The sequence below is a fragment of the Drosophila navojoa genome, chromosome 3 (genome assembly GCF_054131105.1).
Source record: "Drosophila navojoa isolate 15081-1374.11 chromosome 3, UAZ_NAV_1.0, whole genome shotgun sequence".
Lineage (NCBI taxonomy): Eukaryota > Metazoa > Arthropoda > Insecta > Diptera > Drosophilidae > Drosophila > Drosophila navojoa.
The window spans coordinates 10,914,817-10,927,878 of NC_142891.1; the positions used below are offsets into that span (position 1 = coordinate 10,914,817).

Below are 13,062 nucleotides of genomic sequence, written 5' to 3' on the forward strand. Positions count from 1 at the left end.
GTTTCTATTGTTAAAATTGAAAGTCTACCAAAAAAACATGAATCTATACTCCAAATTTCTACCTCTTTGTAGGAGTCGCCTTTTACATAACATTGCTTAACTGATTTTCAAGAGAAAATATGAAAATAACCTTCGATTTCTTTGAAATTTTTTAATCGAAGATGAACGTTTTTAGAGTTAAAGGTATACAAATATACGATAATTCAGTTAATTTTTTATCCTCCCTGTCGAAGGCCAAAACAAATTTTTACTCGTTTCTGAGATTGTGGTATATCGTAATTTAGCCAGTAATTTTCACAGTTTTGGAACGTAACCCCCAAAATTTTGCAGTTTTGAGTTAAGCTTGGCCTCCTCTAAGTATAAACGCACTGGAAACTCGGCAAATCCAAAAAAAAGTATGACTTTTAGTTTTGCAATCAGATAATAAATATTATCTGTGTATGAACGGTAAACGAGTATCGAGCAGTTGGCATAGCCCGACTGGAAATCTCTCTCACAGTATGAAGATAAGCCAATTTTGATTGTGAGTTAACGGTGGAGTATAAAGCGTTAGGGCATTAAAGCAAACGATTCACTTACTGCTGAACAGTGATCATCGACACTTTGCCAAAAGGGAAATATCAGAATGTTGACGAAAAGGTTTCTTGTCAGTGTGCTAATTGCTATAACCTGTGTGCAGCTGGGTGAGTTCAATTGATTGACCATTGGCCGTATGCCGGTAGTACTTAATGAAAGTTATTTTAAAATTGTAGTTAGCTCCCTGACGTGTTACACATGCCTAAATGCGAATGATTGCAAGAAAGCGCGAAAAACGACTTGCACCGTAGCCGCAGCCAATGAGACGAGCCATCACTTGGGCGTCTATCATCAGAATGTGCGTTGGGTACCTATGTATAGATATGATTGCCTTGCCCTCAAGTACACGTATCAGAATAGTAAGTAGCTGTGATGGTTCTCTTTGACCAATTGCTCAACATAATATCGCTGTGCACTTCTCTAGATAACACCGTGACGCACCAGCTGCATGGGTGCGTGCATCCCGACGTGAATGCCTGTAATTTATACCTCAAGCCGCAGTATTCCAGCTGGAGGCGGGCGCAGTGTAAGGTCTGCTCCGGAGACAAGTGCAACAAGAATCCAGCTGGCGCACTGAGCCGCAGCCACTACACCATCGTGGCCGCAGGCTTGGCCCTGGTGCTGGCCAAGATCTATGCGTAGAGCACACTCAAGTATTGCCTAAACCAACGTTCAGTTCTGGCTTATCACATTTTGCGATAAGATTGTGAAATATTTTCGTTTTCTCTATTGTGACTCAGCTGGCTATCACTATTATCAGCTAATCGGGTCAACTATATAATATATGAAACTAAATATATATATAAATTAACTGCACCACAATAGCAAATAGGACATCGACAATAAATGAAAGACTAACAAGACTTTACACTTTTTTTCATATTTAACTAAAATATTTAATTATTGCCCACATATAAATAAAAATATATAATATAATATTTCCATTATCCAATTAATTATTACGTAAATCCTCAATCAGATTAAATAATTGCATTCTGATATTTTTGATGAGTCTCTTGAGCCTTGCATTATCTTTAAATGAATAAATAAAATGATTTTAAATAATTTTTCGTAACTTTCAAGTCCATCCGCACTTACCTGCCAGCAAACAGATAGCTTGCACTAATACCAATAGAGCCATCACGAGTACCTTAGACATGTTGCACTCTGAAGTTTCTAGCTGCAACTGATTGAGATCGAAAAGTTTCCTATGCTTATGCACTTTCTCTATATATTTATTCAGCTGTTTACAAATGCAATCGAATGAGTGTCTCCGATTTCAGAAAGCTGCAACGGATATTGAATACATATACAGTTAAACTTCAGTCTAAATAGGGTTTGCTGTTTACTTATTACTGTAATTCATAGAGCCAGAGTGACAGCAAATACTCTGCGCTAGAGGTGATATTCTATACATTCTTAGTCATTAGGAAACATTACGAAATCTTTGTTTCTGACTTATCAATTTGTAGTAATCCGACTACATTGGCTATTTAAAGACTGTTCTTAGTCGATCGTATTTATACATTTTCTAATCAAGATAAGATAAGCGATATATGTATGTATGTATATACAGTGAGTAACATTAATATTCGGTTTTCTTATTTGTCAACTTTTTTTCTGGTTTAATTTCAATTAATATTACATGTTTTAAAAAATAGAAATAACCGAATATTAATGTTACTCACTGTATATGTAAGAACATACAGCGAACCCAATATACTCTTCTCACTTTCGTGATTTAATGTTGAAAATCTATTCTTCTGAAAAATTTTATTTATATCATTTTGTAGATAGCGATAGAGACATTCATGCTGCTAAAATCACAGCCCGTCACACTCAGAGAAGAAACTCAGAGAGCACTCGATCGAATCGGTTCTTCAACGAGTCAGCGATAGGCTCGCAACTGTTTCTTTTTCTCTCTAGTTATTTTCCAACTGTTTGAGTTGAGTTATATTGCCAACTGCGATTAGTGGTTAAATTAAGTAAAAAGTCTCTTGTGTATTGGTATGCATACGAAGGTTCTGCCCCCCTCGCATACGAATATGAATGTGAGGATCGTTTGAATTGACTTTATGAGTGATTTGCTCACATACTAAAACTCATTTGAGCGAACGTCAATCGAATCTCCCTCTAATCGATTGTCGCTGAAACTAATTAAGCTGAAGGCTTGTATATGATCTCGTGATCTGCTCAACTGTTATTTTTGTTGGAGAAGGGGGGTCAGGTAGCCAAAGGCCTTTTCCTTCAAGGATGTTGACATCTCCCTGTCTGTTGATAAGCATCGATCGTACTGCGTATATTATATGGAGTTGAGTAGACATTTCAGATTCCTTTTATGATGGCTTTTGCCAACGTCTCCTTGTGCCAGTTACATACATATTAACAAAACTCCTATGCCCTGAACTCCAATATTAGATGTTTTCAGGGTATCAAATATAATTTATCTTCCTCGTATGTATATGAAAAAGATTGAATTTAATTTAATTAGTTCATTTGAAGCAAAGTCATGTGCAAAATGTCTAAATCACATTTGTGACAACTATGAGATTGATTTAATAACAGGCCACACGCATACATAACACTCGCATGACAGCATGCAGAGTTATATAAATGCGGGAGCTTTCCATAACAAAAGTTAGTCGTGGAGCACATACATACATAGCTGGCCAAAAGCAAGCAAACAATTGAATCGAAAAACCAATCAGTCAACATGGTTACCTCTGGAAGCACGGGCGATGTGCCACATAACGCTGACCAAAGTGGGGCCTATGTTACCCTAAAATCCTGCTACTCTTTCTAACGTCACGAGCTACCAGAAAATGCAAAATTTTGTGCCAAAAAAAGGAAAACAACAATACAAAAATTAATTGATGACGCACCTACACCTACACACACACACACAGACATATACACACTCACACAGTCATGACGCGCCGACACTAATTGGCAGTAACAACAGAAATAGCAGCAGCAACAACAACAACAACAGCAACTACAACAGCGGCTGTTATGTGGGTCCATGAAGTCGATTTGATAACAACAGTCAGAGGGAAAAATCCATGGGTTATGAAACGTGGCTTTGGGTTGAGCTACGGTGGGCGTGACATCTGGTCAGTCCGAATCGATGCAGACACAGACGAACGGCAATCAATCAATTAAATGCCTCACTGCAATAGCAACAACAACAACAACAGCAACAGGAGCAACAGCGAACAAAAACCTTTGCCGATTTCTCTGGCAAAATTTTTGAAGATTTATCTATGTTGCGTTTATTAAGACTGAACTGCTACCCAGATACAGTAGATAATTAATTAAAACAAGCCTTGCATCAATTTTTATTATTTATATCGAATAAGAGCGACTCGAAGATAATATACACTATATATAAAATTCAGATCAGTGTAGATAAGTGGAGGAGAACTACTAGGTGAAAAGTACTCAGCTAGTGTGAGAATATAATAATATAATTTCAGATGGGTCCTATAGAAAGAGGTTGTATCCAGCTGGGTAAAGTAATATACAATTTACTGGATCCAACAAAAAACTCCCTTTGGATTCCATTTAACAATAAATTTGTGCTTCTCATGTTCAGCTGCTCAATGAGTCAAGGAAAGCGAGCTTAGCCAAATTAAGCTTCGATTGATTGATGAAGAGCGAATTTACACAATAGAGCGAGCTAAGATCGAGTACAGGGAGAGCGAGACATACATTAGAGCGAGCTGAAGTAGATCAACAAACAGCGGAGCGAGCTCAGATCGATGGACAAAGGAAGATCGAGTGCAGGGAGAGCGAGCACAGAAAAAGTGAGCGCAACAGAGCGAGATCAGACAGATCGATCGATCCTGTATAGCACGTGTTTTTTGACTGACTAATCTTGAGTATATCAACACAGGGAAAGCGACGTTGCTGCTTATAAAAGTACGAAGAGCGACTTTGTTGCTTATCAAAATCGAGCTTCAAGTGGGGGAAACAAAATAATCCACCGTATTTGGCGGGATGGCAGAATGTTGACTGATTGCATTATCTGGGTGATGGAGGATTCGTCATTGACTCTGGACTTTCTGCAGCTCTCTGAGTGTAGTGTGCCCTTCTTCTTCTCGTTTTACTACTCAGCTTCATTTTCACCAGAACGCTCGATTCAAGGATTCACTGACATCTAATTAAATAATCATCGATGGGAATCTCCGATTTATATTTATATTTATTTATAGATTTATTTATTTATTTACATTGAAAAAAAAAAATATATATTTATTCATATGATTAGTTTGCTGAGATGAAAAGTGGATCCAGATTAATATGAAGGGCTTATGATGTCTGGAATTGAATCAAATTTAATAAAAAGCTTAAATATATGAAATATTTACTTTCACTATTTTCTTTTTTAATTTCAGACAGCCGAAATTTATGGAGAGCTTATATTTCTAAATTGGTAAATATTATATTTTTGATTATTTAGTTTTCCATATATACATACATATACAAAATGTTATTTATTTATTTATTTATATAGGGCACTTTATTTTCAATCAATTAAGCTATACAAAATGTTATAAAAAATGCAGCCCGAGTCTTTGACAGATCAATGAAACTTTCTAATGACGCTGATGTTTTTTATCCAATATTCGTTTATGAATCGCGTATTAATCTCCCATAATGAGGTGATTATATGGTTTTCGCACTTTAACAAGGGCTAGACAAACCGCATAGCAATTGTTTCTTTTGGATTTCATTTTTATGATTTTGTGACAGATTAACAATTAAATCAATATTTAATATATATATTTGCAATGCCTGGTCGAGTGCCAACCTGCCGAAGCTCATTATCAATTAAGCGCCCATTTGCCTTGCAAAAGACAAAAAAATGAATAAAAAAGAACATTTTTGTCGCAGCTGTCAGGCATTCAGTGTCAAATTACGTTAATAACATGAACAGGGAAAAGCCAATGCGGCGTATACTGAATAAAAATAGTCTGAGTGGGCAATGCTCTGTTTGCGTGAGTGCATGAGTATGTGTGTGGTCTGTGTTTGGTCCTCCATCTGAATTAACCACGAATTACAAATCAATTTAAATGCGCGTTCCGTGGCTTAAACTTTTTGGCCACAATGAAAATTGAAAAGCGGCGCATTTTTTCATTTTTTTCTTCATTTTTTTTTTTAAGTTGGGTTCCTTTAGAGAGAAAACTTTTAATTCAATTCTTGTCAGGCATGTCAATGGGATAGTCGGTCGGCACAGATCTGAACTTTTCCTTATTCAGGCACTTGGCCTTTCCCCGAACACTAATGGAATTTGTGCTTTAACTATCTATCTATCTATCTGCATAAATATATTTAACGCCATACAGCGTATCAGCATCTTTGCTGTTGCCTTGTTCATTTTCCGCTTTTTTTAAAACATGCAAAATCACGTCTATGGATCTTAATAACTTTTCGTGCTTGGGCAAACAATGCGAACGTGAAAGTTGAATTGGTTTTCCCAGTTAACGTGTTGTGCTATGGCCAAGTTTCCGTTGGATTTTGTTTTCGTTGCCAGATTGAGTCAGATAGATGAAGTTCGCTAGAGCTGCTCTCAATATTGGATAAGCTGCAGGTACATATTGTAGCCAGAGTCAAGCGTAACTTTAGTTTGCTTAAGATGCGTTCATAGAATTATAGTATATATACTTGCTTTTGGCCGTGACTTGTAATGGAAATTCGGGCTGCTTGTTGCTCGAAAGCAATTCTAGTAGCTAAAAGAAATAATTATTAGAATTATATAAAATTATCTATGACAACAAGCAGGCAGAGCTACTCTTATTTATTCAGTGTATCTACTACTCTTCTTGCAAATTGTCATGATCCGCTGGAAATTGTGCTAACAGCGTCGTGTTGTGTTAACAGTACCATAAGGTAGGAGTATGGCACGCTTGACTGATAGTGTGATAAGGAGTCTGTCATGTCAACATAATGATAGTCAAAATAATACGAGCACAGAGCTGTGCTGTTATTTTGATGTTAACTAACAGCTCTGCTGTGACATTATATTTTCAGATTGTGCACTGTTATCTTAACTTGGTGATCCTTACGATCAGGCAAGTGATCAAAACTAAAAGTGTATGTAAGCAAATTTCATATGGAATAATCAGTAAATTATTTCGTTAATTTCGATTCGATTATAAAAAGAAAGAGACAAAAGAACAAAAATAAATCCAAATCTCTCTCAAGTAAAGTCTACGTGTGTACATACGCCCACATGCATGTATGCATGTTCATAAAAGATTATATTAAGTTGATCATAAATAGTGTATATAAATTTTTGGAAGTCTTGAATAGAGTTCGACAAAATAAAGAGATGATACACATAGAAAATGAGTAGCCCACCTTACTCTCTCTCTCTCTCTCTCGCTTGTCTTCTGCCCCTTTAATTGTCGCTTTCTGTTAGCCATCTCTTGTTATAGTTGTCCCAGTTGCGGCCTATTTACATGGCATTGAGTATCACATGAATTTTTGTTCACTTTGTTTTATTATTTTGGATTTTCATTTGACATGAAGGTGCAAAAGTACAAGAGGATTGTGTGTGTGTGTATATATATATGTATATGTGTGTGTGTCCGGCTATGGTTGCAGCTCGCTGGCCACGCGTTCGGGCAAACAATACCAATTACCAGCGCATATCAGCCATGCATCAGGATATGGCAGGATGTGCATGGCAAGGATGTCGTTGTAACTGTCTGCCAGCGACTTTACATATTCAGAAACATATATATATATAAATACATGTATATACACATATGTATATATATGTGTGTATGTCTGCCTCCAACACCGATGCAGATGCCCCTTTCGTCTGTGTGTGTTTATTTTTGACTATTTGCTCGTTTAACTGACATTCAGACCCGCCGCCAACTTTCTGACCGAGCAATGTGAACCCATTGTACAATTTTAATTGGCGCTTCAGTTATTGAAATGTTGCACTTGCAACGCTTGTAGACCGCTGCTCAAATGAGGATACTATAGCAATTTTTACGTAGTGAAACGAACGCGAAAATATTGATATCGATATATCGATGTGTAGAATAACGATAAATTATCGAGAATTCTTGACAACGAATCTCTTTCAAAGAATTTTTTTTTTGATTTATCACGATTCTCGATTTAGCGGGGTACGAATTATTGTGACTCGACTGCACTAGAAAACTAATTTAGGCCTTCATGTTGATTAGTGCAAATTATTAATTTATTTGTATTATTTTATATTATATATTCAATGTATAAAACAACTAAATAATATCGATATAAATATAAGTAAAAGTGGTTAATAAGACTTATTAATTACTTTTATGCATATACATATTTATTTAAAAATAAATTAACTAGCTATTTGAATTCTTTAAAAAAACTTTTAAAAACTTAGGGTTTTCCTATTTATTCACAATAAATTATATATATACATATATATAATTTTTTATTTTATTTATTTTCTTTACATACTATTATATTTTGTTTAATTTCATGTATTTTTTATTGCTTTTGGTCATTTAATCGATTTCATCAATATGCCCAGTGAGAATCCCACATTACAGGGTATACAGATGTCGTGTGCGCTTTAGTCAGCTGTCATTCTCCATTATTGCTGTGAGCTGCTCGGATATTAACAGTCAATAATGTCAGTTATTGGCTGGCCATATGCGGCAGTGATTTTTCATTGTGCCGCCATTAAATTTGTCGGATTTTCCGTATTCCGGTTGGGTGAGAGTAAAAAAAAAAAAAAAACAATAAATCGAGAAGCTGCCTTCTGGCCAAGATGGAAGATGATTTCGAGAGTAAGACAACATGATAATAATCATGTCATAACCATCATTAATTAAATAGTTTGCATTTGCACTGAACTTTGAGCATTTGCCTATGGATTTAATGGAAAGCCCTGAGTAGACAGCTGCTGCTTGCGCTCAACTGGTTCTGTTATTGTTTTTGTTTGCCATTTTGGTGTTAATAACAATGCCCGTTCCGTTGTTGTGCTCTCACTGAAACAACAACATCGAGAGCGAGAGTGAGAGACAGTTCGCCCCCAAATTTGAGGGCCTGGCAACCCACGTTGGCGCCGTCTTGTAGGATTAACTCTGCGTTGCTGTCATGCATAAATTGTGCAAGTTATGCAACTGCGTCAGTGCCCACAAGGGCTGTCTCATCATCAAGCTTATGAGCAGAATGATAATGATGATGATGCTTATGCTGATGATGATAATAGTCATGTTGCCAACAGTGATTACTGACATGAAGCGTTGTAGATGTTATAATATATCAAACAGGTTCATGGGGAGCTAAATGATATAACTAGTTTAATGTAAAGTCTAATGGAAATCGGAAGCACAAATTTGAATATAAACTGCAAAATTATCAAAATAAAGTGTAAAAGCTGAAAATGAAATTTTATTTAAAAGATTTTCTATAAATATGTTTTTAGTTACTGAACAGAGCGTTTTAAAATTGTAAAATTATATTATCAAATTAATATAAATAATAATAGAAATAAATAATGAATCAACTGGAGGTGATGTTCCGGGTATGCTCAAGTCTGGGACTCCCTATGAGTGAGCGTTGAGAAGTATGAATTATTATCAGAGAGGAATACTTCATAAGGTTTATGCAGCTACAAAATAAATGCAATCTTAGTGAGGTTAGTGCTATCATCGAAGCTGTATTATTCAAGAATCAGCAGGATCTTTAGAAGTTCAGTGTATTTTCTGGTTGGAAAATTTCAATTAAAGATGTGTTAATATTTTGGTTTGGTCTCTATATATATGGAAAAGAGTTGTTTTTGGTAATGTTATGTAAATCTCTGATTTTACATAATCTCAATTATAAATAGTTTCACTTATATATTTGCAAATCTCTCAGCTTTGTGAATTTCCTTTTCTGACATCATTAGCAAACACTCTGCCATTATCTGAGCTGAGCTGACCAAGCAGCTTCTTGTTTTGCTGCTAATGAAGTCTTTCTAATGACTTGCAAACAAGCCAAGAACTCAACAACTAAAACTTCTAATGGCCACAGTTAGAGCAAGTGCATATCCAGGCCCTGGACAAAAGTTAAAGATATGCAAACATTTTTGTTAATCTTCAACACAGCCACAACGATATATTTATTTGTGATTGCAAGCATTGGACGGAAAATACTTTGGAACATGTTGTGGTTCACTTTAACATATTTATTTTTGATTAGCTTTGCAGCAAAAAGATTCTTAAGCTGCTTTCTAAGCCGGCTGCGGTTTAGCTTTTACTCCAAATTTCTCTACAATTTTCACTTTCAACGCCAGCTTTTGGTATTTGCAGTTGTCTCGTAAATTATGGAAGAAATCTTTGTCTATTTGTCAAGTGTAAACATTGAAGCTTAAATGTTGCACACTAAATGCCACACAACATTATTATTTTATGCGTTGCCGAATTTGTATGTGCGTGTGTGTGTTTGTTGACTTTGATTTATTTGCTTAAAATTAAATTTTATAGATTTATGGGCGAGGTAAATATTTATCTCTGGGCAAGCGTGCATCAAATAGTCAACTATTTCGTTACTGTTACACAGTCATTGGCAAAAGAGCAACAATTTAAAAATCCGTTTTTATTCGTGTCAAATTTAATCGAGGTAAATTTTATACATTGAGTGTTGGAGATGAAATAATATTTTTTCTCAATTTTTATATATTTTTCGAATTTTGAATTTGTAGTTTGCACATGTCTAAATAAATATAATAATAATAATACATTTTCATTGAAATTTATTGAATTTTCTTAGCAAGTAATTAATACTGTACAGCTTTTTGTATTATTTAATTTTCTTATAATAAATACGTTTTAGCTGAAATGTATTGAATCTCAATAATATTTGTTCGTCAAACTAAATTTTTATAAAAAAAAATATATTTTACATTTTTAATATATTTTTAAAATAAATAAAAACTGTTTTTAGAGCAGTATATAAATTATATATATTTTTATACTGATAATCGTCAATCAATTTTACACTTTACTTTCCATTACGGCTTCAATTAAGCGCAACTTATTTTTCGATAAAATTATATTGCCAATAGAGGCAAAATAATAGATTATTACCTCTCATATGATCACTAACAATATATACCTCACGGATAGCTCAGCTGTTATGAATTAACATTCTGCTGAATAGGATATGCTCTAACAGCTGTTAGCATTAACATGCCACAACAACGGCCCTGGTTCGATGCAACATGGCGTATACACAACATGTTGTTGCCCAACCTCTGCAACCGAAAAGTCGCCGAGCAGCTGGCAACGCACGCAGTTTCAAGGCAACTGCTGTTGCTGCAACAACACATCCATGCAGCGTGCTCACAGCATTCTTTGGAGTATTAAAAACGATTTTAGAAACGAGTCTAATGATATGAAATTGCTTAAGAATTTTATAGCTAGAGCGATTTGTGCATTGCTAATATTATATATATATTTAGGTGGAGATATATATGTATATATTTTCATAGTTTGGTCTGCACGTTGGGCTACATTTGCTACATTTTATTTCATTAACACGTGAAATTCGTTTTAATTAATATATAAAAATCACCAGCAGACGCATAACGAGCTCTTGGCTCTTGTCCCCATGTGGCTGTAGGAATTTGGCCATAAAGTTAGTTTTCGTAGTTTGCGCACTACTTGCGGTCCAATTTGTGTTTGTGGCCCAGACCATGAGGCAGAGACCAGACATATAAACACGCCCCCATGCATTTTATTTGCTTTTTTTTTTTTGCTTGCTTGAATATCAGAGCATAAAATGTTGAAAGCAGCCGCTGCACGTGCGCAGCATGTTTAATTATCTGTATCAAGATGTTAGTGTGCGTGTGTGTGTGTGGGTATGTTTGGTGTGCGTGGTATGTGAGGCTGTGTAATGGGACGTCATGTGGTGCATATATGGTCAGCGGTCCAGTGCCGGCTTAATGCCTTTCTACTGCATATGAACTTGGACGTTCAGCTTTATTTAATTTAAGCTTCAAATTGAAATTCAATGTTTTCATTTAAACGACTGAAAAGCTGGTAGAGACAGCTGTAAATCAGTTTATTTTATATAAATATGTTTTTGTTTACTTAATTTATTAAACGTCAATGTAATCTTATTGAATCTAGCCAATAAATAAAAAAATATTAAAGTTTTTTAGTTCTTATACTTTATATGTATATTTTATATTCAATTATAATATATATATTCTATATATATAATTTTTAATATTTTCATATGCTATTTTTAATAGCTTTCAATTTTCATTTCATTTTTTCTGTTTCTGTAATAATATAAAAAAAAAAAACGTTCAGCATTTATTGTTCAAATTCACAAGCATATCAAGTAATGCTATAAAAGGCTTCGAATTTAAAAAAATAATGTGAAATTAAACAAAATGTTTTTATCTTTTACAATCTGTGGCCTTTTGTATGTTTTTAGCTTTAAAATAAATTGCTATAAAATTTTTGTAAGGCTTAAATTTGCATTTTTTGCACCTAAGCTGGCAGACTTTAATACAGACAGAGAAAGTGACAGATGGAAACACAGAGAGAGAGAGAGAGAGAGAGAGAGAAGGAGACTCTTGTGCATAATTTGCAAATCAAATTGAAAATACAACTGCAATGGCAGGAGAACTTTGTGAATTTAAGTTGAAAAACTTGCAAAAATCTATAAATGTTTATAAAAGTTTTAAGAAAATTATTTCAGTTTAGTTGAGATTCGTGTGAAAGTATATCCTTATAGCTGTGAGCCAAGATCTCTTCTACTTTAAACTGAAATTTGTATGCATGTCTGGCTGAGTATTTTTTTTTTAGCACTGTCTATGTAAGGTTTTTTTTTCTTGACCGACAATATTAATATGAATGACTGTCATGCACGGGTGTTGGTGTCTCTGTGTGTGTGTATGTAATTATGTCACAGTGAATGTCTGTGTGAGTGTGTGTGTGTGTGTGTGTGCAGCGAATCGTTAAATGTGCACGTGACAAGCGTGTAATGAGGAAGTCTTCAGTCTTCGGTCCTGTTCCTGTCTTCGCTCTTGGCCAATATGAAGCTTGTCTTTATATATGTACATACTTACATATATATGTACATACATACATTTCACTGCAATGTAGCAGCATGTTACGCATATAGAGCTGCCATACATATATTTCAATCATTTTAAGTGTGTTTGTGTTACAGGCAGCCAGGACAGCGCCAGCACAAGATTGTCCCTGTTCTTCCTGCTGCTGATGGTGCTGGCGCCTCTGCCGCTGCTGCTGCTGCTTGCTGCAGGGCATGCGACATGAAAATTGGACAATGATTTATGAGGCGTTAAGTCAAACTTCATATTAATTTCATTTCATTTTCGCCGCACTTTACGCTGCGGCTTTAAACTCTCAGGGCCAACGACCATTAAAAGAATACAAATAATAATGCCAAAGTCACAAAAATTCGACTGGGAAACCTGAAACGTGTTGTGAATTTTCAATACAACAT

At 35.1% G+C, this 13,062-nt stretch overlaps 1 protein-coding gene and 1 long non-coding RNA gene across 3 annotated transcripts; one reads left to right on the top strand and one right to left on the bottom strand.

Annotated features, from left to right (window-relative positions):
- Positions 1 to 473: 473 nt before the first annotated feature.
- LOC149091726 (uncharacterized) lies at positions 474 to 1,439 on the top strand. The gene is made up of 3 exons (XM_030388536.2): positions 474 to 683; positions 753 to 935; positions 1,001 to 1,439. The coding sequence occupies exons 1-3, from the start codon at positions 626 to 628 to the stop codon at positions 1,216 to 1,218; spliced, it is 459 nt and encodes a 152-aa protein (XP_030244396.1). The 5' UTR covers positions 474 to 625; the 3' UTR covers positions 1,219 to 1,439.
- LOC149091727 (uncharacterized) lies at positions 1,389 to 2,097 on the bottom strand. 2 transcript variants are annotated; one of them, XR_016196554.1, is made up of 4 exons: positions 1,933 to 2,097; positions 1,675 to 1,863; positions 1,488 to 1,608; positions 1,389 to 1,446 (listed from the first exon to the last, which is right to left on the bottom strand). It is a non-coding gene; the product is annotated as an uncharacterized LOC149091727 (long non-coding RNA). The 2 variants fall into 2 exon arrangements; XR_016196553.1 differs by having other exon boundaries at positions 1,441 to 1,608.
- Between the last annotated feature and the right edge of the window lie 10,965 nt (positions 2,098 to 13,062).